This window comes from Mastigoproctus giganteus, chromosome 12 (assembly GCF_048544385.1).
Source record: "Mastigoproctus giganteus isolate SK-2022 chromosome 12, ASM4854438v1, whole genome shotgun sequence".
NCBI classification, from domain to species: domain Eukaryota; kingdom Metazoa; phylum Arthropoda; class Arachnida; order Uropygi; family Thelyphonidae; genus Mastigoproctus; species Mastigoproctus giganteus.
The window spans coordinates 68,146,989-68,174,651 of record NC_143586.1 but is presented as its reverse complement, the minus strand read 5'-3'; the positions used below and the strand labels follow the sequence as shown (position 1 = coordinate 68,174,651).

Here is a 27,663-nt window from a genome sequence, read left to right as displayed (position 1 = left end):
GCGAGTTTCCTGGAGAAAAAGACCATGCAATCTCGCCTGAGACCGATTAAGTCAGCCACGTTGGGGGAAAAAAAAAAAACCTTATAAATTCCTCCCGTCATTGACAAGATTCGACTCAGGTTATTTCCACCCGGTGTGGGGAGGACGGCGATCTTATCAACTGTGCTACCCACTAGGGCCGTTTAATTGCTGAACCTGTTTTTTGTAGGTTACATTTTCGTTCATTACCACCCTAAGAATTTGACTGAATAAGCGAGGATAAAGCATTCCCTGAAAGAGAGGGTCAAGCAGAGAATGCTAGACTGTGGAATACTTTAGGAAAGAAGAGCAAACATTTCGACTTTTCAGGATTAATTTGGAGCCTAAAGAAGGCGGCGAATTTCTAAAATTAATGCAGATACTGATGGAGGACAGTGAAGTGCGATAAGATATGTGCAGCGACTGTTGAGGTACAGGGCTCTGGAATCAATATCGTCGGCATACGCTAAAAATGTAGATAACTCAGTCATGAGTGGTAGAAATATAATGCAGGAAACAGCAGTGCCGACAACGATCCCTCTTGGAGGATATCGTCTTCCACTTCTTTCGTGAAACAGTGATGACCTTGTTGATGAGTAAATTTCTCATGTGCGTGCAGTGTTACCAGCAAACCGTAGTAATTCTCAAGGGGGCACATGAGAGGATTAAGATGTACGAAGGCAGCTTTGAGATCCAGGGAAAGAACATGAAGGACCGATCTTTGTTCCCAGGAATGAAGGGTTTTCGGGATCAGTGATTGTTGAGCTTCATGGTAAAAGTAGAGATTTTGGCAACAACCTGCACTATCAGACAAAGTCTGGCAGGAATAAGAGATAAAAAGGTTCTCGAAAAACAGGTTTAGACATGTTCAGTGCCATGTGTTCCGCTACAATATGGTCATCCAAAATCTCGTATCAAGAAATGTTTTAACATGGAATATTGGATGACGAGATGACTCACTCATCCCTGACTATATCCGAATCGAATCTCCAGTCCAATCTTGAAATCATCTCATGAACTCAAATACTAATAGACTTTTATTTATTTTTATTTTTTTTTATTTATTAACACACAACTGTATATACATTCTCAAGATATATTAATCAATTTATATACAATATTTATATACAGATTTTATATACATACTCTTATATATACTGTAGTCTTTTTGAACAATTGATTGTGTGTGTCCTGATATGAAGGGTGGCTCCTAGACATAAGCCCATCTCCACCTTTTACTCCTGTGAAAGCTCAGAACGTCTGCAAAACAGGCCTGAAAAAAGATCATTATGTCAGGCCATTTCGCCACCAGGGACTAACCAACACCTGATCAACCATTCTCTGTGTGTGCTGTAATGCACAAATCCCGCACCTACCGGAAGTAGTGCTATACTGGTAGGTGCCAGCAATCCCGCCCCCAAGGCTGCCCAAACTTGGAGGCCAGCGAAAAAATTATAAATAATAAAAAATAAATAAATAATTGAAAAAAAAAAAGTTCCAACTAAGAACAATGTATACTTGTTGAAACAAAAGCAACATTATACAATTATTTACATGTAAATAGCAAAAACATACACTTAGAATGACATTAACTTAACAATAACACTTAGAAACATTAACACTTAGATTAACATAATCTCCACTTAGAGTCCATCCACAAATGCAAGCCTGCATTTGGGTGTCCAGGAGCAGAAGATCATCTCGCACTGTAAAGAAGAAACATCCTATAAAGATGACATTTCACGAAGTGTTCTGTCGTCAAATGTGCAGCACTTCCCTTAATTGGTATCCTGCAATAGATTTCTTAACTCCTGTCTTCTTTTAAAAACTTCGGCCGAGAATTCCTGAAGCAAAGCAAAGATGTCCCACCTCTGAACCAAGAGAGGTAAATTATTCTCCGTGAGGTTTGGTAACCTATTTAGTAATTCCTGCCTGTCTGAAGAATACAGATGACATGTCTACCTGATTCAACCTCACCGCACGAACAGTAGGGGTCAGGTTCTAATCCTCTTTCAAATAGTTTGGCCCTTAAGCCATGTCCAGTGATTAAGTAACTCGTTGTCATGGTGGGAGCAAACCAAGACGACACCCTCCTGTCCATTGCAAAGCTTACGGCTGGAATGAAGCCTCTTGTAATGGTTCCATACTCACTCAAATCCCAACGTTGCTGCCAGCAATTCACAAGCTCGCCCCAAATTCTACGTTTTTCCTCCTTTATGTTGTTATTTGGATTAGAGGTGATATTCAATATTTGTAACGCCCTTCCCTTCTTTAAGTTATATACAATACCTCGGAAAATAATGTGTAAATCCAAGGGGATGGCACCTGCAATAACCTGTAAGGCATTTGTCGACACTGTCCTTGGAGCGCGTATAACTGTAAGCAACATTGTACGTTGCAGGGACAGAAGCTTGGCTTTAGTTGTAACCTTGGTAGCAGCCGCAAACCAAATACCAGCACCATAAACTACAATGGGAAGAAATATCGTCTTGTAGTACAATACCAGAGTTTTTTTTGGATAAATCCCATTCCTTGCAGGAAATTCTAACAACTGCAGCTACGAACTTTTTGATTTTTTCATTGATTTTAGTGACATGTATATGAAACCTGAGACGATCATCTAAAGTTAAACCCAAATACTTGGTGTTCTGTACATATGGAATTTGAGTACCATATAGGGTTACCTTTGGCGGCCTTCCATAATCGAAGTGGTGTTTAAACACCATGAAATTGGCTTGGTGACAGAAATCTTTAGTTTATCCAAACCCGCCCATGCCACTAAATTATTCAAAACTGACTGAATTTTTTGTTCGAGAATTTGTCTTGATCCTCCCTGCACTGCCACCACCAAGTCATCTGCATATGCAACTTTGATGAACTCATCGCTATCCTTCGTGAGCCACTGGTCTAGCACTGCATTCCAAAAGAGAGGTCCCAAGACTGAACCCTGAGGGCATCCTCTTGAAACGGTAGTCGTGTATGATAAATGCTTTGCACATACTCTAATTTGTCGGTCCTTAAAGTAAGATCTGAGGACTTTGGACAGGTAGTCATCACACTTTGCCAGTTGCAGTGACCTGAGAGCACTCCCCCACCAAAGGAAATCGAAAGCGCCCTCAAAGTCAATAAAAACAGCAAGAACATATTTGCTGTTTGCCTCCTGAATGTAAGTCAGCAAGGTTGAGATTGCGTCCTCAGTGGATTGTCCTTTTTTGAATCCAAACTGGCAATCAGAGGAGAGTTTATGTTCTGTAAATATTTTTAAAATCCTTGGGGCAATCAACTTTTCAAATAATTTTCCAAGATTGGCCAATAAAGAGATTGGCCTGTATGCTCTTGGGTTTGTTTTTGGCTTTCCCGGTTTATGCAAGATTTTTAAGAGCGCAAGCTTCCATTCAAGAGGGAAAAGCCCTTCTAGCAAGCATTTATTAAATAAGTTCAATAAAATCTCAGGGAGGAATTCATAAAATTTTTCAATTACTTGATTCTCAATGAGGTCAATGCCAGGACATTTTTTATGGTTCAATTTAGCTACTGCAGCTCCTAGCTCAAACATATTAAAAATGGCAGTTTCGGTTGTTCCCTTATATTCCCGATTAATACGTCTAATTTCCGCTTGATCAGGGCTGTCCATATACGGCAAATCTTCCGGAAATAGGCTACTCACTATCCCTTCGACTGTAGATTCCCAGTCCGAAGTTTCTTGATTCTCTCTAATTATCGTGTTGTAAATTTCACCACACAAAAGTTTATTTCTTGAAAGCTTATATATTATACCCCAAGGGTCAGCATTTCCTGTTTCCTTCACCAGACGCTGCCAACAATTTTTCCTGCTATCAGCAATTGCTTTGTGGTACCTCTTCGTCAAGTCTCTGTAATCATTTTTCAAAGCCTGAGTGTCTGCGTCCGATAGATGCCTATTCCTTTGGTATGCTTTTCGTGCTTGTTGAGTTTGTTGTCTCAATTCAGCTAGTGCTGAAGACCACCATGGGACAGAAGTTCTTCCTGTCTGTTTTCTTTTCGTCGAGTAGGCCATCGCTTGATATAAATGATATTGAACCAGAAAAACATATTCTTTTGCTGTTAAGGTGTTAATAATTACTTTGTCATCTCCATTAAAAATTGTATTCAGATATTCATGAAACTTGGTCCAGTTCACCCTGTCCATCCGAAAACGCCTTAAATCTCTTATTATTATATCCACTTGCCTATCCTCAGGTAGAATCGAGAAGGTGATTGCTTGATGGTCACTATTAATTAGATACGGATTGACGTCCCAATTTTGCACCCTATCCACCAGATTCATGGAGGTTAAAGTAGCATCTATATTAGATTCACCATTTGTCGTCGAGAATGTATATGGTTTATTTGGTAAGTTCTTTACACAGAGATTATGATCCAAGATCAGATCAACCAACTGCTCGCCTCTAGCATCAGAAAAGCCGCTGTTCCAAAGTGTAGACTTAGCGTTGAAATCAGCTGTAGTAAGTTGTTAGCTGAAAATCTGCAACATACCCTGTCCAGTCTGTGTAAGGCTGGCTGAATATCTTCCGAGGGAGGACAATACTGGGAAACTAGATAAAACGACTGGTCCCTGGAGGAAACCAGGATACAAACTGTGGTAGCAGAACATTCACTTGAGATAGTTGTTATTATTAGTTCACTGTTAAAGATAATTATGGCGGCCTTGGGTCGATCGTCACTTGAGGCAATAATCCTTGCCGAAATTGGATATCCTATAACTTTATACGCTGAACCCCCTACCTGAGAAGAGTAATACGGTTCTTGCAAGCATACAATATCAAACCCCAGATAATCAGCAGCGTTCCTAATCTCGTCCGCCGCTGCAGGAGATCTATGCCCATTAATTTGAAGAATTTTTATTTCGCCGTATTGCAGGTTAACACTTGTTGAATCAATTACAGTTGTATTATTCCTGTCTGGTTCTTCGGTCTGTCAATTCAACAGCTTTAAGATACTCAGGGCATTTATTATCCCTGACCGAGTGATTACAATCCCTACAATTACAATCCCTACTCGTTTACAATTAACACACTGAGGTGGTTCCTCCTTGTGAATACAGTCAGAAAAAACATGGCCTCCACCCCCGCAGTGGCCACAAGATACAGCTTTATGGGAACAGAACTGTGCCCACTGTGACCATATCCCAGACATCTGAAGCATTTGCTTACAAGTGTAAACTTACGAAATCTATGTGACGTAAAACCTAAATAAATGTTGTCACTCTGAATCACGTATCCCATAAGGCGTGGGCTGAAACCAATAACCCAATTGGTCACTTTGGTTCCGGTGCCAGAGTTAAATATGAATGTAATCTCATTCTTAACTTCCTCCTGGCTAAAACCAAAGTCTTTTAAATTTTTATTAATTAAGTCCTCCAAAATATCCTCCTTTGAACAGTCTTTCGGGACACCGTAGATCAAAATTGTAGGATCGGACAATCTGGGTTTTTGTATTGATAATCCTGCTTTTTTTAATGCAGAAGCACTTGAGATCTTCTTGGCATCATCAGGATTTGTTGTCTCTAACAACATACCTTTATTTCTCAAAAGACGTACACCCTTGATTTTCATGTCCTTGTGATCTTTTTTAATCACTTCAGTAACTGCCTTCCTGATATCCTGGCTAGACGCCAGGGACGATTCTGCTGAGGGCCTAAGTATTAGTATGTTTTCGGAATCAGAGATCCCACTTCCGGAATCCATCCTATCTTCACCAGCAATTGGTCTGCCCGAAAAAGCTGCCACCTCCACTGAAGACGTTAGCAGTGGAATCTCTGTTATTTCAGGAGTCTGTCTATTTCGCGTTGTACTACTACGAACAGCTTCCGTAAAAGTCTTATGAGGATGTAGATCCTCATAAGACTTCTGAAGTCCCCAACGACATCTTATGATGCCATTGGGGACATCAGAATCATCGATATTCGTCTAACACTAAGCCCTGCAGTGTGGCAGTCAGCTAAATGCAGTTCAGTTCATTATTTATGAACTGAAGGGTTTCACATCTAACGCCCAGTGGCAGTCCCAGGTAGGGGCTAAAAGGATTAAAGTCTCCTCCAAGCTTCTGATAACAATAATAGTAAACCTTGAGAAGGCCACTGATAATGCCACCTGGCATTTTACAAATTACGCGATTATCCTATGGTGTCTCAATACTTTTGATAGCAAAAATGCATGTTTATATAATACTTTTATGCTGCTCTTTAATGCTGATAAAACACATGCTTCCCTATAACTGTAGCACTTCTTCTTTTCAGTGTTTATACACGATTACAATTTTGAAAAAATTGCACCCATTAATTACATTCTTAAGTCAGTCTAGCCAATGAAATGATCTTGTTATTATCGGACAGAAGACATGTGACAGATGCGGAAATAATTCAAGGTTTCTAATTGCTCCTCTGCGATAGGAGTCACGAAAACGAGTGTACTTCAGGGACGAAGTACATAGACATAGTTCTACACGTGTTTTTGTGTTAACAAGTTCTGCAGCGTATTTCTTACCTCAATCAGATCATTCCAAAGAGAGTAAGTGCCTGTTAATTTGTCGTTGTTTCAAACTGTTAGCGAATATAAACCGTCTGTATATCAAGGACGAATTATAGACGGTATCAAGGACGAATTATAGCCGGTTTATATACGTGTAAAGCTAGCTTTCTATAAGGTGTGTGTTAAGCGCCAATGTAACCAAGGCTGTGAGGCAAGTGTGTGTATTATGTAACTCTTTTAAAGATTTATATAATCTATATACATGGTTAAAAAATAAAGAACAGCGTTGTGAATTAATAAAACATATTTGTACATCTTCCAGTCCATGGGCACTCGCTGAATCCAGGGATGCTCTCATAATTATGCTAAGGGTTTGCTTACCCCTTTCGCTTCTTCCTTTAAGATAAATGGACAGATCCCATAAACCATGTCTTTTTTACGTTTAGTTTCAACAGTTTATCCTCTCCTTTCTCCTCAGTTATCACAAAATGATTCAGCTCTGCGCCAGAATTTTCTCACTTCAGGCATCCCCATCCCCATTCCTAAAAAATTCTTCATGCGTAAATGTAAATGCAAAATACGCATTCAGTTTGTCCACAACCTGAATAGGATCATCAAGAGTTAACCCATTAGAAATCAAGTGGACCAATGTGATTCAACTCTCTTCTTCTATTAAGATCAGCAATAATGATTAAAATTGCATTTATCTCTAAGAACCAGTAATTGTTTTACGAATTAAAGAATTTAGCCATACATGAGCTGACTGCCATCCCAATCATTAAACTGTTTTTTTCTTTCTTTCCTTTTTTTTTCTTTTTTTGCAAGTAGAATGTCGGGGACGAAGAAAGTAGCTGTGGTTGGAGCGGGAGTTGCTAGTCTGACAGCGATAAAAGCGTGTAAGGAGGAACAGATTGATGTGGTGTGCTTTGAAAGGACCGACAACTGGGGAGGAGTGTGGAGATATCGAGATGATGACGTCGTTGGAGTGCCTTCTGTAATGAAGTCCACCGTCATGAACACCAGCAAGGAGTCGAGCGCATACAGCGACTTCCCACCGCCTGCTTTCTTCCCCAACTATCTGACCCACAAAAAGGCTTTGAAGTATCACGAGATGTACGCGGAACACTTCGATCTGCTGCGTCACATAAAATACAATCACGAAGTGGTGAAAGTGTTTAAGGCGTCCGATTACGAAATCACTGGAAAGTGGGTGGTGAACGTCAGAAATAAGAAAAATGACGGTACATTTCAAGACATTTTTGATGGCGTGATGGTGTGCATTGGTAACAACACTTTTCCCCACTTTCCAGACATCCCTGGTATGAAAAATTTTCGAGGGAAGGTGTTGCACTCCCATAGTGTGAAAGATGGAATGGGCTTCGAAGGGAAAACTGTGGCAGTCGTCGGAATTGGAAACTCCGGAGTGGACGTTGCTGTTGAACTGAGTCATGTTTGTGACAAGGTTTGTAAATTTCCATTTTGGTTTTTATAAATTAATGGGGAAAAGGTTCTTAACACAAAATACATCGTCCAGAACACACCTTATATTTAATGGCTTGGCAACAGAATCCTATTCTATTATTTCTAAATTATAAATTCTTTAAAATGCTTTTCAGAAATTTTGGATTATGCAACAAGAGAATGTAGGCACATTTCATAAGCACTGAATTTTATTCATTTCTTCCTAGGATATCTGCTATAACGATCTTGGCAACCATAAAGACCGTTGCAGACTAGTCGATTGTCCCTTAAAGTAAGCCCACACAAAGAAACCATTTTAGACATTGAGATCACACATTGTAGTCTTTTGTGTCCCACCAACGCTGCAATGTCTTGACAGGTTCTTTGATTGCATTATCAGTAAAAATACATTGAGTAGCCAATTTATTAAGTTCTTCTTCCTCTTCAAGAGGAGTGTTTCCATTTACAATGAGTTTCCTCAGCCTACAAGTTATTTTTTGGTAGAAAATTTTCCTGCCATAAAGTGCGGTTCAAGATGTCTTGTCTATTAAACCTCGGGCTGTCATGCACTCCCGTACTCTATCCATCCGTGTCCTCCTAGGTTTGCTAGGAGGACATGGATGGATTTCCTCTTCCAGAGGAAGAGGAAATCCATTCATGGTCTTCCTCTTCTCCTTCTTCAGGAGGTATCCATTCCAGGATAGCCTTTGGATATTTGGTTTCTTGCATCCGTTTTACATGTCCATACCATGTTAAACGCTTTTCTTTGACAGTGTCAATAATATTCTTTCTCTCTTATGTCTTCATTCCGTTTTTTGTCTCTTCTAGAAGTTCTTGCTGAGCGTCTCCAAAAATCCATTTCTGTGGAGAGCAATTTGTTTTCCCCTCGCCTGTTCAACGTCCAGATTTCCGCTTCATACAATAGAAGACTTTGTACAATCGTTTGAAGTACAAGTTTCTTTGTTTCATTTAGAATATTTCTGTTCCATAGAACAGAATTTAACATGCCAATAGCCTTTCTGCCGTCTGAAATTCTCTTACTGATCTCTGCTTGGGATGATACATCACTTTATAATATTGATCCCAAATATTTGAATTTATCGACTTGTTTTATTTTAAAACCTTAAATATTTGTCCTAATTTCAGCCTTGCTAAAACTGATTTTTAGACCCGATGGTTTATTTCCTCAAACAACTGACGACATGCATGGTGATCTTCTAAGTCTTAAGTCTTCTGCATCTTCTAAGTCTTGTACTATCACCACCTGATCATCTGCAAAAAGTAAATTGTGAATATAGATGTTCTTATTGATCGGCAATTCCATTTTATTGTATTTTTTTTAGCAGGATCTTAGGCAGATGTCGATATAAATTTTGAAAAGGTATGGTGACATGCAACAGCCTTGTAATAAGCCTTTTGAAGTGTGGAATGATCCCACTTTAATTCTGCATCTACTTTCTCTGTAATCCAGGTCTTTTTGGGTCCTTGGCTCGTCTTTTTTGCCTAGGATTTCATGTGCTATTTTTTTGCAATATTTTTTAAATATTCGTATATTTCTTCATTATTACATTTTATCTCTATGCTAATTGCGGCATCCAATCTCCGAGTGAAGTTGTTTCGAATGCTGTCATCCTTAAGTAGTTCAACGTTAAATTAATCCGTTTGTAGCATTTCTCCTTCCCTGCATTGTTAATTGCCCACTCTCATATTCTTAATATTATGTTGTTAATATGAGATAATATTCAACAACATTTGAAACATTTTTAAGTTTAATCATCATCGTCATCAGCCATTCTCAATCCACCGCAGGATGAAGGCCTCTCCAGAAACTTTCCAGTTCCTTCTGTTTTATGCAATGGCCATCCATTTATTGCCCACGAACTGTTGAATTTCATCTGTCCATCTCTGTTGTTGTCTTCCAGGTTTTATTTTAGTTCCTGTTGGGTACCATTATGTTATTTTCTTAGTCCATCTGTCGTCATCTCTTCGCGCAATGAATCCCTTTCTGTGGCATACTTGTTCATCATTACTTTTGTTTTAGCCATATTCATCTTTAGTCCGAAATCCTTACTAACTCTGCATAACTGATTAAGAATTTCCTCTAAGTTAAGGTAAGTATTTGCACATTAATCTACAGAAGCGTGCATTGCGAAATGAACTTCTAATTTAAATCAATTAAAAGAACATTCAAAATGTTGTTTTTTTAACTAAGTTAATTCTGAAATTAAGAAAAAGGAAATAAAATTGCATTTTAACTAATAAACTTTGTGGAGAATTTTTAATTGCGTTACTTTGGCGCATATTTTACTGGACAACAATAATATACATTTTTTAAACTTTTTCTTTTCATTTCAGGTGTACTTAAGCACTAGAAGAGGATGCTGGATTGGCACCCGTCTATTACCGAATGGTAAACTCTTCGATTTCTTTTCCCGCTTGGATCATATTATTGCCAGTCTTTTACCAAATAGACTCTTGAATTCAATGATGGAAAAGTCCCATTACAATGTCATAGATCATGACCTGTATGGTTTAAAACCTAGCCATAGTATTACCAGTCAATATGTCACTGTTAGCGACACTCTACCCTCTCGACTTATGTGTGGGGCTGTCATTTTAAAGAAGAGCCTTCTCAAATTCGTGGAGAATGGGGCTTTCTTTGAAGGTGATGATGCCTCCACTAAGCTGGATGCAATAGTCTTTTGCACGGGCTACGACATCAAGTTTCCTTTTCTTAGTGATGTTGTATACACAAATATTGACGAAGTTCAGTTGTACAAATATGTATTTCCCCCTAAACTACCTCATCCCACTATGGCATTTATTGGGATCATCGTAACTCTTGGTGCCCTTTGTCCAGTCATAGAAATGCAATCACGGTGGGCAGCCCTTGTTATCAATGGGAAACTGAAGCTTCCTTGCTCTCCTGCAATGTTGGAAGACATTAAAAGAACGAAGAAAATAAACAGGAGGCGTTACATCAAGAGTCGTCGTCACTGCTTCGTGACAGAACGGGGTCCATATCTGGACATGATAGCCACTCTGATTGGAGCTAAGCCTAATCTTTTTCAGCTGGCTTTAACGGACCCAAAACTGTTTTGGACTTGCCTTATGGCACCTTGTTTTCCTTATCAGTTCCGTCTTCAAGGTCCTCATAAGTGGTATGGAGCACGCGAAGCGATTATGAACTGGGAAAAAAGATTTCGAAAGCCATTTCACACTCACTCCATTAATTACAGAAAAAAATATAATGTTAATAGATTTCTGTTGATGGGAGTTGCAGGTGCAATTTTTGCGCTCATTTGGATGCTTCACCCATTGAAATTTTTGTCTGGACAGTATTAGGAATCTCACCGTCTATCTAACTGAGAGGATAGATACAAATTTTAATACTTTTATGAGTTTGCAGCGAAAGCAACTATCAAACAGTTTGAAAAAGCTAGAAATTCTTTTATTTTAAAGCAAAATGTTAAGAGTCAACGTGGCGAAGAAAACTGCATTATTTCCTGTAATCAGGTGTGAATTTTTGTGAAATATATTAATAAATAAATGAAAGACACAAGCGTTTCTTACTTGACCAGAAACTGTTCACACTCCTCCAGAGTAGTTACAATATAGAGAGTAAAATATTGCAATATTTCGTGGTATCATGGTTAAGTCCTTAAAACCCTGACCACACCGGGTGGAAAGGCCCGGGTCCGAATCCCTCAAAGACATGAGGAACCTTCATGGACTTTTTTCACTCTGTGGCTGGGTTAGTCGATCTCAAGCATGGATAGTTCTTATATCTTATCTGCTTCTCTAACTTCATATTTTATCTATTTTAATTTTGTATTTTATTTATTATATGCCTATTTTTTTAGAAGCTTTCTGATCAGTCTGCTGTTACAAGAATTTTTGCGATGTGTGTTCTGACTTCCAAGGCCGTTTTACTAACTTTGAGGATAATTGCATTCACGCAATACTATTATTAAGAGAGATGGACGAAAAAAATATCACGTCCCAGTTTGACAAGGTCAGTTGGAGTCAGCCTGTACTATTCCTACCCGCCTTCCTCAACTTCCCCATCATAAGAAAGTTTCAGGAAATGCATCTTGATGATGTACGAGTAATCAAAATACCACTAGCTGATAATGGAGTTAGCTTTTTATTTTGTAGTCGTGACAACTCCCATCTTTGGTGGAAGCATACTATTAAATAATTTGTTTCTTGGAATACTAAGAGAGACGAGAGTTCCACTGTTTAGAGTTCACTCCAGAGTAATTAAGAGCACGAAGGGTTAGTATATTTTGTCTGTAAACTCTCATTTTATAGTCCATTGTAGTTCATTTTATAGTCCATCTGCAAACTCTCATTTATAGTCCATAACGAATTACAAGAAAGGTTATTGTTGGTGTTGCAGTGATTGGGGACATCAGAAGATTGTTTAAGGTTATATCGGGTTTATGGATAAATTTTTCATTTTTATACTGAAAAAAATGTATACATAAATTGACTGCTCATCAATCTGGGCCCCTTCTCGAGTAATTCTAGGAACATGATGGCGAAATCAGACCCAGGGGTTGGGTGGAGTTTCAATAGAAGTCATACCCTATTTGCGAGTTCCACTGAAATTCTGTGGGTTGCATTAAAACGTGATATACGAGCTCACATTGCCCGCCCTAACCTCTTTACTGATTGAACTAAACAAACTGAAATATTAGGGCCACCCAAAGGACAACCCATCTGTTCATGTGTGTTATATCCATAAGTTGTATGCGTTCTCTGGTCGATTTGAGTGGAAGTAAAAAACTTGTTTTCCACGCCTGAGACTGACGAAATGAAAAATAACCATAAAAGTTCCTCGTATCATTTTACGGGATCGGACTCGGACCTTTACCAACCGGTGTGGAGAGGACAGTGATTGTAACCACTGCAATGCGCTACCGTGCGGACATTACTGATAGAACCGTATAAACATTGTATGGTATCTTATGTAGTTCAACTCTGCCTTGGTACAATTTGATAAAAACAAAACTCTGCAAAAATTCTGTGTTGTTTGTGGCCTTTTTGTCACCAGGAAGGAGATCACCTGGAAAGCCTGCCCAGTGTCCATCTACACCACAGGAGGTAGGCATGTACAGCGGCTAAACCTCTGTTTTAAAACTCTTAGCTCTTACTGCTGTAGCATCAGAGAAAAAAATAATAATTATAAAATAAAATAAATAAAATCCCGTACCCACTATAGAAGAAGTGCTATACCAGTGGATACCAACAAATAATCCCATACCCCGGGCAGACCAAACCCAAGGTATCAGCAAAAAAAATAAATAAATAAAATAAAATAAATAATAAATAAAGTAATGAATTTAAAACACAGTTAAATAAAATAAAATCCTGCCCCCACAGGAAGTGAAAGGTAAAACCTGTGAGTGCTAGCAAAAATTAAAAAAATAAATAAATAATAAATAATAATAATCAATAGAAAAAATAAAATGAAAATAAAATGTAGATAAATAAAAATAAGATAAAAAGAGTACACTAGAAAAAAAAATGCAGATATATAAATATATATATATCTAATCTTGCACTTTGCCAAAGTCCAATTCCAGCAGGAATCTTCACTAGGAAGGCAAGTTGGTATCATGCAGTTGAGTGAGAAGGCATGGAATGGTGACCAAATTCTTGGTGGGACTGGAAGCAGTGGGTCAAAGCTGCATTTTGATACCCTTTGGCTGACACGTATAATTTTGTAATTCTAGGAGATCATCTATTTTTCCTAGGGGTGAAACCGGCTGTATTTAGTACCAATAAAAACATAGATAAAATTGCGAAAATCCAGATTAACCTGTATCGAAAACAAAATGAAATCAAATTGAAGACGAATGTATCGATTTTCGTCTCTTTTACGTAATCTCTTGAGAATTACTGAAGTTTGAGAATTGTTACTCCAAATGTGCTTTTCAGTCAGTGAGCACTTCGCTTGTTTCAAAAGAAAAACAGAATTGAGACATAACCGGTGTACGCACGATGTTTCACAAACAGGAATTTTCTGCATGTAGGAAATTCCTGTTTGTGTAATAAATGTAGGAAAGTATGAATCACTTTAAACGGAAACTTTACTAATATATATTTTCAATACTTGTGAACACAATTTTTACTTATGAAAACAAAATATCGTATGAAAAAATATAAACTATAAACTAAAAATATAAATATAAACTTCGAATTGATTTGGGGTCCAGCATGAACCAATTATAAAACCGAGGGAATTCCTAACTAATGTCCACAAATATTTTTAATGAAATACCAGAAGTTAGATATTTTCCTTCAATAATTATTCGGTTATTAACAGAATTTGTGGCTCTGCAGAAGAAAATACTTCATAATTTTAACGACGATTGTTTCTGAGTGTAAGTTGGTGTTATGGACAGTTATCAGGCGCCCTCTAGTGGAAAGCTTTCTGAGTGGGAAAAAATAAAACTGAAGACTGTATACAGTATACTGTGTATATATACATATATAGTTTTATACAAAACATAAATCTCAGTTAGAGCGCATGTATATAACTGATTAAACAGTAAACATAACATTAAAAAAGAATACATCGTAGAATATAGCAAAATATTATAAAAATTAATTATTTGAAATATTTAAATCGTTTAAAACTGTACGTGAAATTTCAAAAGAAATAAAAAAATCAAAAAATACAATGTATAAATATCACGGCACTTAGACATAAAAGCTGAAAGAGGAAGATTTATTGTTTGATTTATTTTTATGACTATTCAGTTTAGTGAATAAACTTTATATGGAATTAGATGAGAAGTAAATATGACCTCTAGATATCATTCATACGATTTTACTCTTGATACTCAGATATTGTTTAAAAAAATAAAAGGATTGAAATATCTTAGGAAGAAACGCCGATATAGAATAACGAACAAAGGTCAAAGTGAATCGCTAACAAAGGCCCAATGATTGCACAATGAAAATTCGAATAGATACAGTGATCTGAACTGACCCCAAAGCATGACTTTTCAAGTAAATCTTTTTATGAATTTGATATTCGATGATGATTGTGTAAGCGAGTTTATATCATAGATAATCAAAATATAAAAACCTTGACAGACAAGATCAAGTACCACAAATGTACCATGACCTTAATTAAGCCAAGTGTGATATTCAAATATCAGACACAGACATCTCGGAAGGGCAATCCAAATGAAGTTGTCATCACCGTGCATTTTTATTGACGCAAGGCCAAATACCATGATTAAATTACTGGAATAAGTTGCCACCGCAGGTTGTTGAGGCTGACGGTTGGAAAGATTCAAGTTACCAATGCCAATCATAGTTACCAATCGACCTTCGAATACAGCCAACATATTTCAATATCCGAAATGTAATTAGATTTTGTTTCTTATAGGAAATTCCTGTTTTTTGGGCTCTTTTAACAATATAGTTTAAAAGAATTATAAATATATAAATACATACTCTGGCTGATAATATATATCGAGGAATGGCAGCGCCACCGTACAAATACTCAAGTTTTGGCGACCTTCAGGTAGAGAGGCCAAGGAGAATGTATGTCCAAGAATACCCTGATATAGGGTATTCACGCAAGTTCAAACATGTCTGATAATTTAAAAGTGGCCTTACGTTACGTGTGGTACTGTGAACGGTTTTGTGAGCTTATTCGGTATTGACTTCAACGTGGTATGATTGGGACAGAAACTGTGAGAGAAATGCTAGAGTTTACGCAGTCCGTGTTTAAAGAAAGCTGAAATTTTAAAGAAGATCGAAAATCTGTCACTGGTGACTCGCGACATGGATAGCCACGGACTTCCACCACTCCAACAAATTCCAAGAGCTCAGGAGGATTCTGGATGAAGACAGCAGAATATCAATCGTCAGATTTCACACCATTTGGCGCGTATTCAGAAAAAACTTGGACATACACTCTTGCCATCTACTGGAAATTCGCCAAAACTTCAACGGTTTCAGCAGAGCGAATGCGGGTTTTAATTTGCAATAGCGCTGCCTTCCATGAATTGAATGATCAGCCTGTGCGAATAAAAGAATGAATGAGCAACAAATAAATCTATTGGAGTATGGTGCTGAATTTGGCACAGTTCCAATAGTTCGAAGTCATTTTGCTAATATGTAAAAGCTTGGACAAAATATACTTCGAATATAATATTCCTTTAAATTAATTTTAAAGAAAACAATTTGAGCAAACTTTGTTTTCAACGAAAAGTAGGAAATCGCTAACAAAGTGGCCAACAATATTACTTTGGTCATTGTCAAAAACAAGTTCTTTCTACGTCTTCAAATAATCCAGATTTTCCATTATTACGTTGAGTTCATGGCATGAGATTTGTCCAGCTCAGTAGCCATGATGGAATGGATAAAGACAGTGTATGTAAACAGTGAACATTCAGAGTTGCCATGAGAAAGGTAAATATTTCAATAAGAAGAGCAGAAATCTATAAATTTACAGATTCCATTGAAGTCCAAAAATTGACAATAGCGTGCATGGACAATTTACTCTAGTATCATTAATTATTAATTAACGAACAATTTTAATAAATATTATTTGTTATTAAAATAAACAAATCGGCACAAACGTTACAATTCTCGATGTGTGATTTCATAAAAGTTAACTGTTTAACTTTTGTTATTTAAAATACAGTAAACATATGATTTTCTTTTTGTAATACATTTTCATTTCTTTAATTTTTTCTTTAGATCTTATGGGCTATTTTCCTGTTTACATCGCTCCACCATCGTCAATTAGTGGCAGCAGATTCATTCACCCCACTTATGGGTATCGCTGGTAATCTGATTCCAGCCGCTCAACTTGTTCCGCCACAGCAAATTTCTTATAGGAGTCCACAACCTAACGCAGTCTCTGGTGCCTCGCTGTATCCGCTGTCACAGCCTGGATTTTTGGTTCCTCCGCCCCCACCATCACAGGACATCCCCAACAAACCATTAGCACTTCAAATTACCGTCGAACAAAAAGAAACTCCCATTTCGAATAACGCTGGAGGGCATATGTGGAAACGAGATTCAGAATCAAATCGTTATGCGAATCCCCACGAGCTTGTAGGCATTAAAAAGCATTCTGAACGTCGACAAATAAATGGCAATCCCAACAGAGAAGTATTTCGTCGAAGAGAGCGGTATTCTCCCTCGAGAGTCAGACACACCAGTTGGTCATATCACAGGAGATACCCCCGTACGATTGAAAAGGAAAGCAAGCGATGGCTTGGTGGTGAAAAGCCGGCTCAACAGAGTACTGAAGAAGAGAGACCGGGCAGAGGGGCGAATATTAAAGTTCAGTATGCGGAAAATCCATCTGAATTCATCGCTAACTTGACTCTGTCGGGGGATGAAGCCCAGTCTGGGAACATTGAACAGCAGCTAGTCGAAAAGATTATGCCCGGATTAGTGAAAGTACTCGCTGTGGAACTGGGATCGACAGGAACTGGAACTGGCGGATCGAAAAGCAGAGGAAGAATTGGAGAAGCAGGTCGACACCAGTATCAGGAACCACTTGCAATGGAAGAGTTGGAAGAAGAAAGGTGAGTATTTGTTACGAGTTTCGATAATGGGCCGATTCTGCATATATCTTAGTCATTGGTTGTAGAATTCATTTCTCCCTGTATGGAGAAATACAGGGAAATTTGGATTCAAGATGAAAAATCCAAATCCCACGGAACTTTGGATTTTTCATCTTGCATAATACGCAATTTGATACTCTGTTTACTGATTTCCTCCCCTAGGCTTTGTGTAGCCCATTCTGTAGTCTGTCAAGCTCACTTAACGTTATCTTTCTTCTTTAGAGAGCTTCTTCTTGTCCTTCCTGGAGGAGAATGTGATTTCTATGACGCTGCTGGAAGAACTTGTTGGTATGATAGGTCTGTTGGCGACTCGCTGACGTTTTCTGTGAAATTTGGTAGAGAAGAGATGGGAAGAGAAAATGTTGTTGTTCTCTGGCAGCAGCATTTCAGACTGAAGGATAGAAACGAATCTTTGTTGATGGAAATTGAACACGGTAAGTTATACAAGATTGAACTACAAAAGATAATGCATTAATTGATCACAATCTATAAATACACGGTTTCTCTTTGGAGGGTTTATGTTAGAGCCCAGAGGTCTCCGAAATATTACAAAATCTAATGTCCTGACAATGAATTGGTGTGTATAAGTGTGTAACTATTTGTGTGGTCATCGGTTTCAGTAATTCCACAGAGCAAAGAGAACGTGAAAAAGAGTGGGCGTAAAATTATAAATTATAAAATAGCTAATGATATCTTGTCCATTTTTACTGCTCTTTTTTCAGGGTGTTATCACTAGAACCCTACTATCTAATGAGGGACCAATAAGTCTCTCATCGGATAGTAGGAAGTCTATCCAACAGGCTGCTCTAGGAGTGTCTCTCATATTCTAAATAAATGGCAGTTTAATTTTTTACCGATGCCATAGTGCAATACCCAGACAACTCTTGATGTAGGCAAAGTTTTTGTGCTGTTATTTAATTCCATTAAATTAACAAGGTACTTTTAATCCAGTATAAATCAAATAATGGTTAAAGATTATGATTTGTGACACGCAGACAATCCTCCTTGGAATATGGTGATTGGCAGCAGTGGAAAAGAATTGCGTATAAGTCCTCTCACAGAATCCAACTTTGATTTCAATTGCTTCACTGCTCGAGTGATCCGAGGTGTGGAAGAAGAAATGGGGTCCAAAACACATCGTTTTGTTTCGGAAATCATCTTCAGAATAAATATCATCCCTGAAGGTAAGTTGAACTCAAAGTGACAGCAATTATTGATATATAAATTTTGTTTAAAAATCTTGTATATTATATTAAATTAATGTCCCCCTGTGGTATCGGGAGTGTTCGAAGGAATTTTGTTAACATAATTAGGAATTTTTTTTAACACGCCTTCTCGAAGTCCAGCTGCCCTTGGGGTATCAACTTTCTGTTTAAAAAAAATTCTTCCTTCTTTTTGTGTTTTTTCCCTTACAGATCTGGGGCGAGTCTATTCTGGGGAAGAAATTACAATCCACGTCGAGAGTTACATTATGTTGCCCGAAGAGGGGATGACCTTCGAATGGCGAATGGAAAAAACTGACGAAGTTAGCGACCTACCCAGCAACATGAAAGTTAGCCATTCCGGAAGATCAGTATCCATCAGGGAGCTAAGAAAAGAAGAAGAAGGGGTTCTCTCATGTTCTATGTACACCTCTAAAGGGGTATTTGTCGCCAAGAGGAGGTTTTTGATTGAGGAAATGAGTAAGACATTGATGAAATCAATTTTGTATTATTATTTAATTGCTCCATTGCTATTAATAATATTTTTATAATACATGTACTTTTAAATTGTATGAAAAATACTATACTTGGCATGAAATTAATAAAATAATTAGTTCATTGATTTCTATCAAATTAAATCGGTGTACTGAATGTGGAAAAATTTGTTCTTGAATTACAGAGATCAATAAACCTAATTATTTTATTAATTTTAATTCGAACATAATGTTTTTCAAGTATTCATTCCTCTTACAGCACATACACTACATGGTCTTGTGGCATTAAATTACATTGAATGTATTACTTGTAGAGGGCGCAGACAGAGATAGCATAAAATAAGAAAATGTTTGATAATTAGCACTTAATAGATGTATTCTACATCATATGTCTGCCCTCGTGGTATCACAGTTGGTAGGACCGCCGTCCTCCCCACACCTAGTGGAAAAGGCCTGAGTTCGAGTCCCGTCGATAACGGGAGGAATTTTATGGACCTTTTTCGCATCGTGGCAGAGTTAGTCGAGCTCCCGGAAACTCGGATTTTTTGTCCAGCAAACTGAAAATCGACTGTCCATCCTCTTTAACAGTTTATATAGTTCTTCCATCAATTTATTCAAACAATTCCACAACAACAGATGGAAGTTTGTTCCAACAATCAACCACCCTGTGGCAAAGACAACTTCCATATATCTATTCTGCAACCATCTTTCATCAGTTTGAACTTATGCTGCCTGATGTGTGTAGTCTGAGCAACGGGAAGAATGTTATCAGCGCTGAACTTACTCAATCTATTCAGGCTCCTAAACAGCTCGATCAAATCTCCTCCCAGGCGGCTAGTCTTCAGGCGCAGCAATTTGCAAAACTTTCCTGTTAAGCGCACCCTTCTGACGCCTTACTTCTCACTCAACTATCCCTTTATCCACAGCAGCAACTTTCCCTTAATGCTACACTGCTCCAATTTGGTACAAATCTTTTACATGCAAGAGTATTAAAATATTTTCTGAAACCTTAGTATACGATATCAAGATTGTTACTTATTGCATCCAGTTCCTTTGTGACTGCATCATAGTATCCAATCAGATTGGTGACTCTATTATTTACCCTGGAACAGAAGTCGAGCTAATAGGTCTGTAATGTTTCCCTTTGATCTCCGTTGGTGAATAGTTGATACATTCACACATATCCAGTCTATAGGGACCCTGAATCCGGTGATATTTTCATAATCATGACTAAAGGCTCGCTTTTCTCTTTTTGCTGTTTTCTTCTCAACATTCTCAACCTTCAATCCATGCACGGCGCTAAGTACTGTAGATTCTAATAGCAGAGGTAGCACAGTGGTTTTGACATTAAAGCATACGAAGAGAAAATACAAAGAGAAAATATGTTGCACTGAAATCAGCTTAATGTTTTTATTCCTGAAAAAATTAATTCTTATATCACAATTTCTCTGTTATTTGCAGGTAGCACTCCAGAAATATCCAGCCATACTTCGGAATCGGAGACTGCAGCTATAAAGCAAATCACGATCGAGCAAGAAAAGCGCAGTGCTGAGGAAGCTACACCAACACAAAGAAGGAGAAGGATAATTCGTAGCGTGAGCAGCAAGAGACACTATCGAGAGAAAAAATTTCCCAGTGAGAGGACCTTTCACAGAGTGATGTCCAAGAGAAAAGCAAAAACCCTTTCAAGACCTGACTTAAGGAGAAAAAGTAGAAGGCGTCGATTTCCTCAAGAAATTGAGGAAGAAGGTACCGAGAAAGAATACGAATATACAGGCGATTTGCCATTGGAAGCCAGCGAAGAGGAGGGTTTGGATGTAGGAGAAGTCATGGAAGAAACTGAAGAGGCATTAGACGAGGCTGCTGGTAAGAAGAAGAAGAAGAAAAAGAAACCGACGAAAGCACCAGGCCGTAAGACGACCACTACAGCATCCGACCGTAGTACTTCAGCCCCTACAACGACAACGGAGGCCCCTCCATCTGAGCACAAACCTGCGCCGACTGTTCAGGTCCATCTTAATAAAGTGATAAACCAGAATATGACGGAGCAGATCGAGGAACAACAAACGACATCAGAGACCGAAACCGAGATGGACGTCGAACTGCGCGAGTCTCAGCTCGTTTCCATCTGCACTACCAATCGAGAATGCAGCAATCATGGTTATTGCGTCATACCTCCGAATAACATCGGGTACTGTAAATGCAAACCCGGTTTCCACGGAAACGGAATTTTTTGTTGGGAGGACGTGAACTATATACCGCCTTCGGGACCATCGACCCATTTTTAGCCTAATTCAGAGCGGGTTTCTTTTTCGTTCGATTTTGAAATCAGATCGTCAATTTATGTACCCCAATGACACTTTGATTGTTACAAGCTGTTTATAAAATCTGACTTACGTTAATGCATACATATAAACATGCAGTGTACTTCACTGCCATAATTTAGTAGTAAACGTTTTTATAACTACTATTATGCCTCACTATTTATTCTTTATGGAACAGTATAAATTTTAATGTCCATAAAATGTTTGATTTTTAAAAAAATTAAATTCTTTTTTCGAAAATATGTTTATTTTAAAAAGCAGGGAAAAGTAAGTCTGAGAGCATTCCTCTGTGAGGCACATCATCGATTTTCTTTCAATATATAATGCAGACTACCTCCATCACAATGATTATATTTTCTAATAGTAAGGCGAGGAGCCTATAACCATCTCCCCGAACACAGTAGTTGCATTTAAGGAGCTTTAGCAACTCCGCATACAAAATGAAGCCCCAGTGTCAATATATGTTGCCAGTTCATCTCTATGTTAGGACTAAATGAGATGGAGTTTGTAATAGGAACGAAATTTGTCAGTGGGCAAGGAGGATTCAATTCACTGTGGTAGGGAAATAGGTTAAGAAGAGTAGAAAGAAAAGTGGACCAAGGGAGAAGTGAATCACGTAATTCGCTATAGTTTTTAAACGTAAATTAATTTACTAGTTGGATTAAATCTGCTGCTTCCCTACGCACTATAAATGTTTATTATCAGCAGCTTAAGCATAAAAAAAACTGAAGAATGATCCGAATACAACAATTAGATGTAATCCTGACTTTCTGTAACATCCATTATCGGGTCAGAAACTAATTTAGATCATAGCTTGAGAGAAATTGATTTTTAAGAGTACATTACACCCTCGAGTTACTGGACCTCAATTTAACGGGCTTCAAAAATAAAGAAATTTGCTGGTTCACTAGTGAATCAACGTTCATTGAACCAGACCTTTTGGCCGTAAGGGACCCAGCGATATAACTGTCATTATTTAAAATATTATAACTAACGATAAAGCAAATTTAACTCTAGATAATGAGGTTGCTCTGCTTTTGTTTATCAGTACGATGGAGGTCTCAGGCGAAGATATTAAGGTTCCCCCCCTACCCAGGAACTGGTGTTTTTTTTTCACTAAAACAGGCAAACCGACAAGAGAACACATACCATGTACAGACATAATACACACAAATAGATAACATAATAATCGGGAGGGCACCCTAATATGACGGGTTTTGTTGTTTGATTTTGTAATGTAAGAACCATGATGCTTAATTAAACCTTCCTTGTGTAACTAAGGCTTAGCAGATATTGCCTTTCAATTAGGCCATTAGCATCAATCAGTGTTGAATGGAAAGGTTAAGGAATAAAGATGCAATGAGGCTTGGTGTATGCTTCATCAGCCAAAAAAGAACGTTGTCTAAACGACTTCTGTCTCCCTTATCATAATATTCTCACTACTAAAAGGTACGGATCCAGTTGTTTCTTTAACTTCGCCAGTCTGTCAACCTCAAACATCGAACAAAACAGTTTGTTCCACTGGGCGTCACTACCAGGATTTCCTAAAAGGGAATTATAGCCCTTTTAGTCCCCACTTGAGATCTCCACTGATTTCAGTAGTCGACAACAAATTGACCAAATGTAAATTTCCTGGGGTTCAGTGTAATAGTTTTCCCAAATAGTTTATATTTATGCCTCCTAGACGAGGATCTGAGCTCTAGAAATAAACAAGTGGTTCCAAATGCGGTTTCACCTCCCATTCATATAATGGAACTATAACTCCACTTATCCCTAGATGCAAAGGTACGGGAAATAATTGATAAGAAAGACACTTCACCCTTTACGATTTCTAGTCTTAGTCCTTACACTGTATGCCAACCTTAACATCTAAATCAAAACACCCAAGTTTCTTTCCTCATTTACTCCCTTCATTTCTGTCCTCCTTCCTCAATGCATAAGTTATTCCTAGTTATTGTTTCCAAAATATAGAACCTTACATTTTTAAACATTAAAGCGTACTTCCAACATTTCTCCAACCACCCACGAAGAATGTCCAGTATGTCCTGAACACTGAATCCTCTTTACGAACTATACAAACCGCATAATATGTCCTACTGAAACTCAAACTCGTCTTGCTTTATAAAAAATTAGTCACAGAAAGGCGAAACAGATCATTAATTTTTAAAATAATTGAATTCGCCATCAAAACAGCAATTTACTTTATTCAAACGAATCTGAAATTCTTCAGAATAAATGCCAACACTCACTTCACGTACATTTTTGTCGTCCCTCTTTTTAAAACTGGTTTCTTCAGATTATGTTGTCGTTCCACCCAAAGCAGCTAAGGCTGTGTGGTGCCACGGATTCCTTGGTGGATTAACTTGGTGAAAAATCCGAGTTTCCCCAAGGACAAACCGGTTTTTTTGATTTTGCCTGATTTTTCGTGAATTGTCACGATGGAACACCACATACTCTCGTATCCTTATGGCAGCTTCCCTCGCATTGCGCAATATAGAAGACAGTCCGCGATTTCTACTGGTTTTTGTCCACTTTTTAAAGGAAGAGATTTGAATTTGTTCTACCAATAAACTGGTTTTGTTCTTGGAGTCAGCGTCGCCTTGTTTTTAACAAGGACTTCGAGCTCGTTGTTTGCTTAAAGTTGAACAGGGAGTTCAGAAGGTAAGTACAGGTAATCAGTTCATATCCGGCAAGTTTTATTTTGTTTTTTGTTGCTATAAAGACGCCAGGTTCCTACAACAGGATCTCTAGAAAAGAGTTGACGTGTTTGTTATCGTGCGAGGTGGTTAATGGCGAACAGATCATTACGATCAATATTACGTAGTCGAGATTTTTGCGTTAACTTCCTGTTTAAGAGAAAAAAGTGTATTTTTGATTTTCTTGTAACTCAAATCTTAAACTTTGAATAACAATTATTCGTATTGATAAATTTATATACACAAGTTGCTCGAACACCGAATTATTAAATTATATTTTCTTTTAAAACGAAAACATCATTTTGGTTCATGTGTTGAATGTAATGATGGGGTTTGGTATTTTCAAAAAGGATTCTTGAAGCAGATTGAAGTGGTTTTTACAAAATTGGATTCATCGTCAGGAAACAGTTGATGTTTATGGGATTAACTGTTGGTGACCCTGCTCAGGAGGAAAATAATAGAATCACTGGTTAAAGAAGTAATGCAGGACCATCTGGATGGGCATTGCAATTATAGTGCAATCACAGCATGGATTTGTCAAGGACTGGTCTTTTCTAACCGATCTGATAGGTTACTATTATGCAGCGACCAAGGAATTGGTTGCAAAAACTAATTTTGATATCATATACTTACCTTTCAGGAAGGCTTTTGATACTGGAGTATAAACTGTAGCAATGTGGCATTAAGGACAAGTTACCGCTATTGATAAAGAGATGGTTAAGTGGAAGAAGACAGACAGTGGTTATTAGTGGTCACTGCTCTTCGTGGATTAACGTTATTAGTCGTGTTTCCCAGGGTTCAGTGCTGGGCCCATCATTATTTTCAATATTTATCGATGATATTGATAAGAGTAGAGTACTGTATATCAGGCTTAATGTCTAAGTTTGCAGATGACACAAAGGTTGGCAGTGGTTAATGAGGGTGAGCTACTGCAACAAGATAGGAAATTTTAGTCAATGGGCTGAGAAATGGAAGTAGTTAAAGTTTGATATTTACAAACGCAAGGTATTACACGTGGGTAACAGTAACCCCAGAGTAACTTGTCAACTGTGTAGTACTACACTTACACTCAGTATAGTGGAAATAAAAGAGACCTGGGAGCAATTGTGCAGTCAGATATGAAGTTTTCTGAGCACTGCCGATATGCCGCCAGGACATCTCATGGGCTTTTGTCGATGACATACAGCAACTTTGCTAGTAGGGATAGGGAGGTGATTATCCCTTTGTATAAGTCCGTATCTTGTGTTCTGTATACAAGTCTGGAGGCCTCACTTTAGGAAGTACGTAGATCTGCTGGAACTGCGAGACTAGGTAACTGTAGGGAGATCTGATTGAATGTTTAAAGCCTTGAATTGGTTGAGTAAGCTGAATGTTAATGGTATTCTTCCACTTGCTGAGACTACATACATGAGGGAACATAAATTCAAGTTGAGGAAGGATGATTCAGAATACATGTGCCGAAGTTTGCCTTCAGCCAGTGAGGGTTGATTGTTGGAACCCACTTCCATCTATTGTTATGGAAGTGGATGGGTTGAATAAAATTCAAGGAAGAACAAGACAAATTCTAGGATGGGTGAACTGCTTTTTTTTTTGTTTTTGTTTTTGCTGATGCTATATAAACTTGCTTTCTTGCATCATTTACCATTACTACTACTGGTACTACTATTACGAGCGCTGCTTATTTCAAAGAGCAAAACCAGATTTCAGAATCTAATCATATGGGAAATACAGATGTTGGAGTGTGGTTGATTACCTCTTTTTTTTCTTAATTAACTATTTGTGTTTTGCATTTTTAAAGCATTATAAAAACGGTTATAAACAAAATGGAGACGACGCTAACATTAAGAAATTGTATTGATTTCCATTTTCTTTGCTTTCCACACGATGATCCATGACACAAGTACAGTCTTGTTCAAATGAAAAATAGTCTCTTGGAACAAATAGTTCGGATATAAGTGGAAAAACTACCTGCAGAACAGCACATATAATCACAGTCTCTCAAGTGGTGTATGTTCAACGCAGTGCGGGAATGGTGGCTGGTTCCGGATTCGTTCTACATCAGTGACAGTATTCGTGACAGTAACATTCTTTTCCAATCGAAAGGAACCATTACTCATAGCCTATCTGCTGAATGGTACAGCAGCCAATACCAATTTCTCAATCTACCCGAGTCCTTTACGTGCACTGAACTGCAGTGATATACCTGGAAAGTGCTAAAACACCCAGCCTGCAGCTCTGCCCTTCCTACACCATCTCTGGTCTCCTTCAAAAGTTTACGCATCTGCACAACTTTGTCAAGTTTCTTCTGCTAATACGAGGGGCTCCATTCTTACTTTTCACTTTCTTACATTTTATATTTGGTGGGTGGAGGCTGTAATCTTGGTACTCTAGCATTGCAAGACTATTGGATGTTTTCTACTTGAAATAATATGAGTTGTTCTGGCTGTCAAGTACTTTTAAACAATTCAAAAGGAGTTTAATTGGTTTCAGTTCCTCTCCAAAGAATTATTCTCCTGGTCAGCACAGTAGTCCTTTCAATCCCATTTTCACGGGAAGAATTTTATGGATTTTTTTTCTAACATAATGGCAGGTTAGTGGTTCATGGCCGATTGTATGATTTTTGTTTCCTTGAAAATCGGATATTTTGTCCAGGAAAGGAGCAAACCGACCAAAGAATATATCGTAGTTGTAGTAGAGTTTAGGAGCATCAGCGACTCAGGACATATTTCTCTGTGTATAATGCTTGTAAATTACTTGTGGTCTTTCGTCGATTTCCTGTTTGCTGAACGAAAAACCCGGAGTTTCCGAGAGAAAAAACCATGCTACCCTCGCCTGAGACTGACTATGCTACGTTGTTAAAAAGATCCAGAAAAATTCCTCGCGTTATTAACGGGATTTGAACTCAGGTCTTCTTCGTCGGGTGTGGGGAGGACGGTGATTATACCAACTGTGTTACCCACGAGTACATCGCAAAAGTTTTAAAAATAAATGCGGCTCGATGCATTTTCCTCATTTGAAACTGGAAAATTTTCTTTCGGCATTTCTTCTGGTCAGAATGAAGTAATTGGCAGTCCTCACCATACTACGTGATGGTCAGGGAGTGGAGAAATGCATGGAAATATTTGTTTTTTTGAGCTGTGCAAAATCAGTCGCATGTTTTATCACTCAAAACAAGTTACACCCGTGTCTTGCGCAGATGTTTTCTTACACACAGTCCAAGTGTCATTAGCGGCACTGCTAGTGGTTATAACCGCCGTCCTCTCTCCACGCCGGGTGAAAAAGGCCCGGGTTCGAATCCGTCAATGATGCGAGGAATTTCGTAGCTGATCTAGTCAGTCTCGGGAGTAGATA

The 27,663-nt window shown here is 38.1% G+C and overlaps 2 protein-coding genes and 1 pseudogene across 2 annotated transcripts in view; all 3 read left to right on the top strand.

Moving 5' to 3' along the window:
- Positions 1–7,356: 7,356 nt before the first annotated feature.
- On the top strand, positions 7,357–10,353 carry LOC150077160 (flavin-containing monooxygenase 5 pseudogene; annotated as a pseudogene).
- Positions 10,343–21,580, top strand: LOC150077159 (uncharacterized). The gene is made up of 6 exons (XM_090385798.1): positions 10,343–10,398; positions 16,719–17,557; positions 17,819–18,030; positions 18,592–18,780; positions 19,012–19,278; positions 20,754–21,580. The coding sequence occupies exons 1-6, from the start codon at positions 10,396–10,398 to the stop codon at positions 21,578–21,580; spliced, it is 2,337 nt and encodes a 778-aa protein (XP_090241924.1). The 5' UTR covers positions 10,343–10,395.
- Positions 21,581–24,226: 2,646 nt separating this feature from the next.
- LOC150077156 (flavin-containing monooxygenase 5-like) overlaps positions 24,227–27,663 on the top strand; it is an 81,975-nt gene continuing 78,538 nt past the window's right edge. The window contains exon 1 of the mRNA XM_090385796.1: positions 24,227–24,277. The gene's annotated coding sequence lies outside the window, so the exon portion shown is untranslated. The remainder of the gene's footprint in view (positions 24,278–27,663) is intronic.

Coding starts and splice junctions, on each gene's coding strand:
- LOC150077159 (XM_090385798.1), top strand. Junction 18,781..19,011: donor AATAAATATCATCCCTGAAG/GTAAGTTGAACT, acceptor TTTCCCTTACAG/ATCTGGGGCGAGTCTATTCT. Junction 19,279..20,753: donor GTTTTTGATTGAGGAAATGA/GTAAGACATTGA, acceptor TGTTATTTGCAG/GTAGCACTCCAGAAATATCC.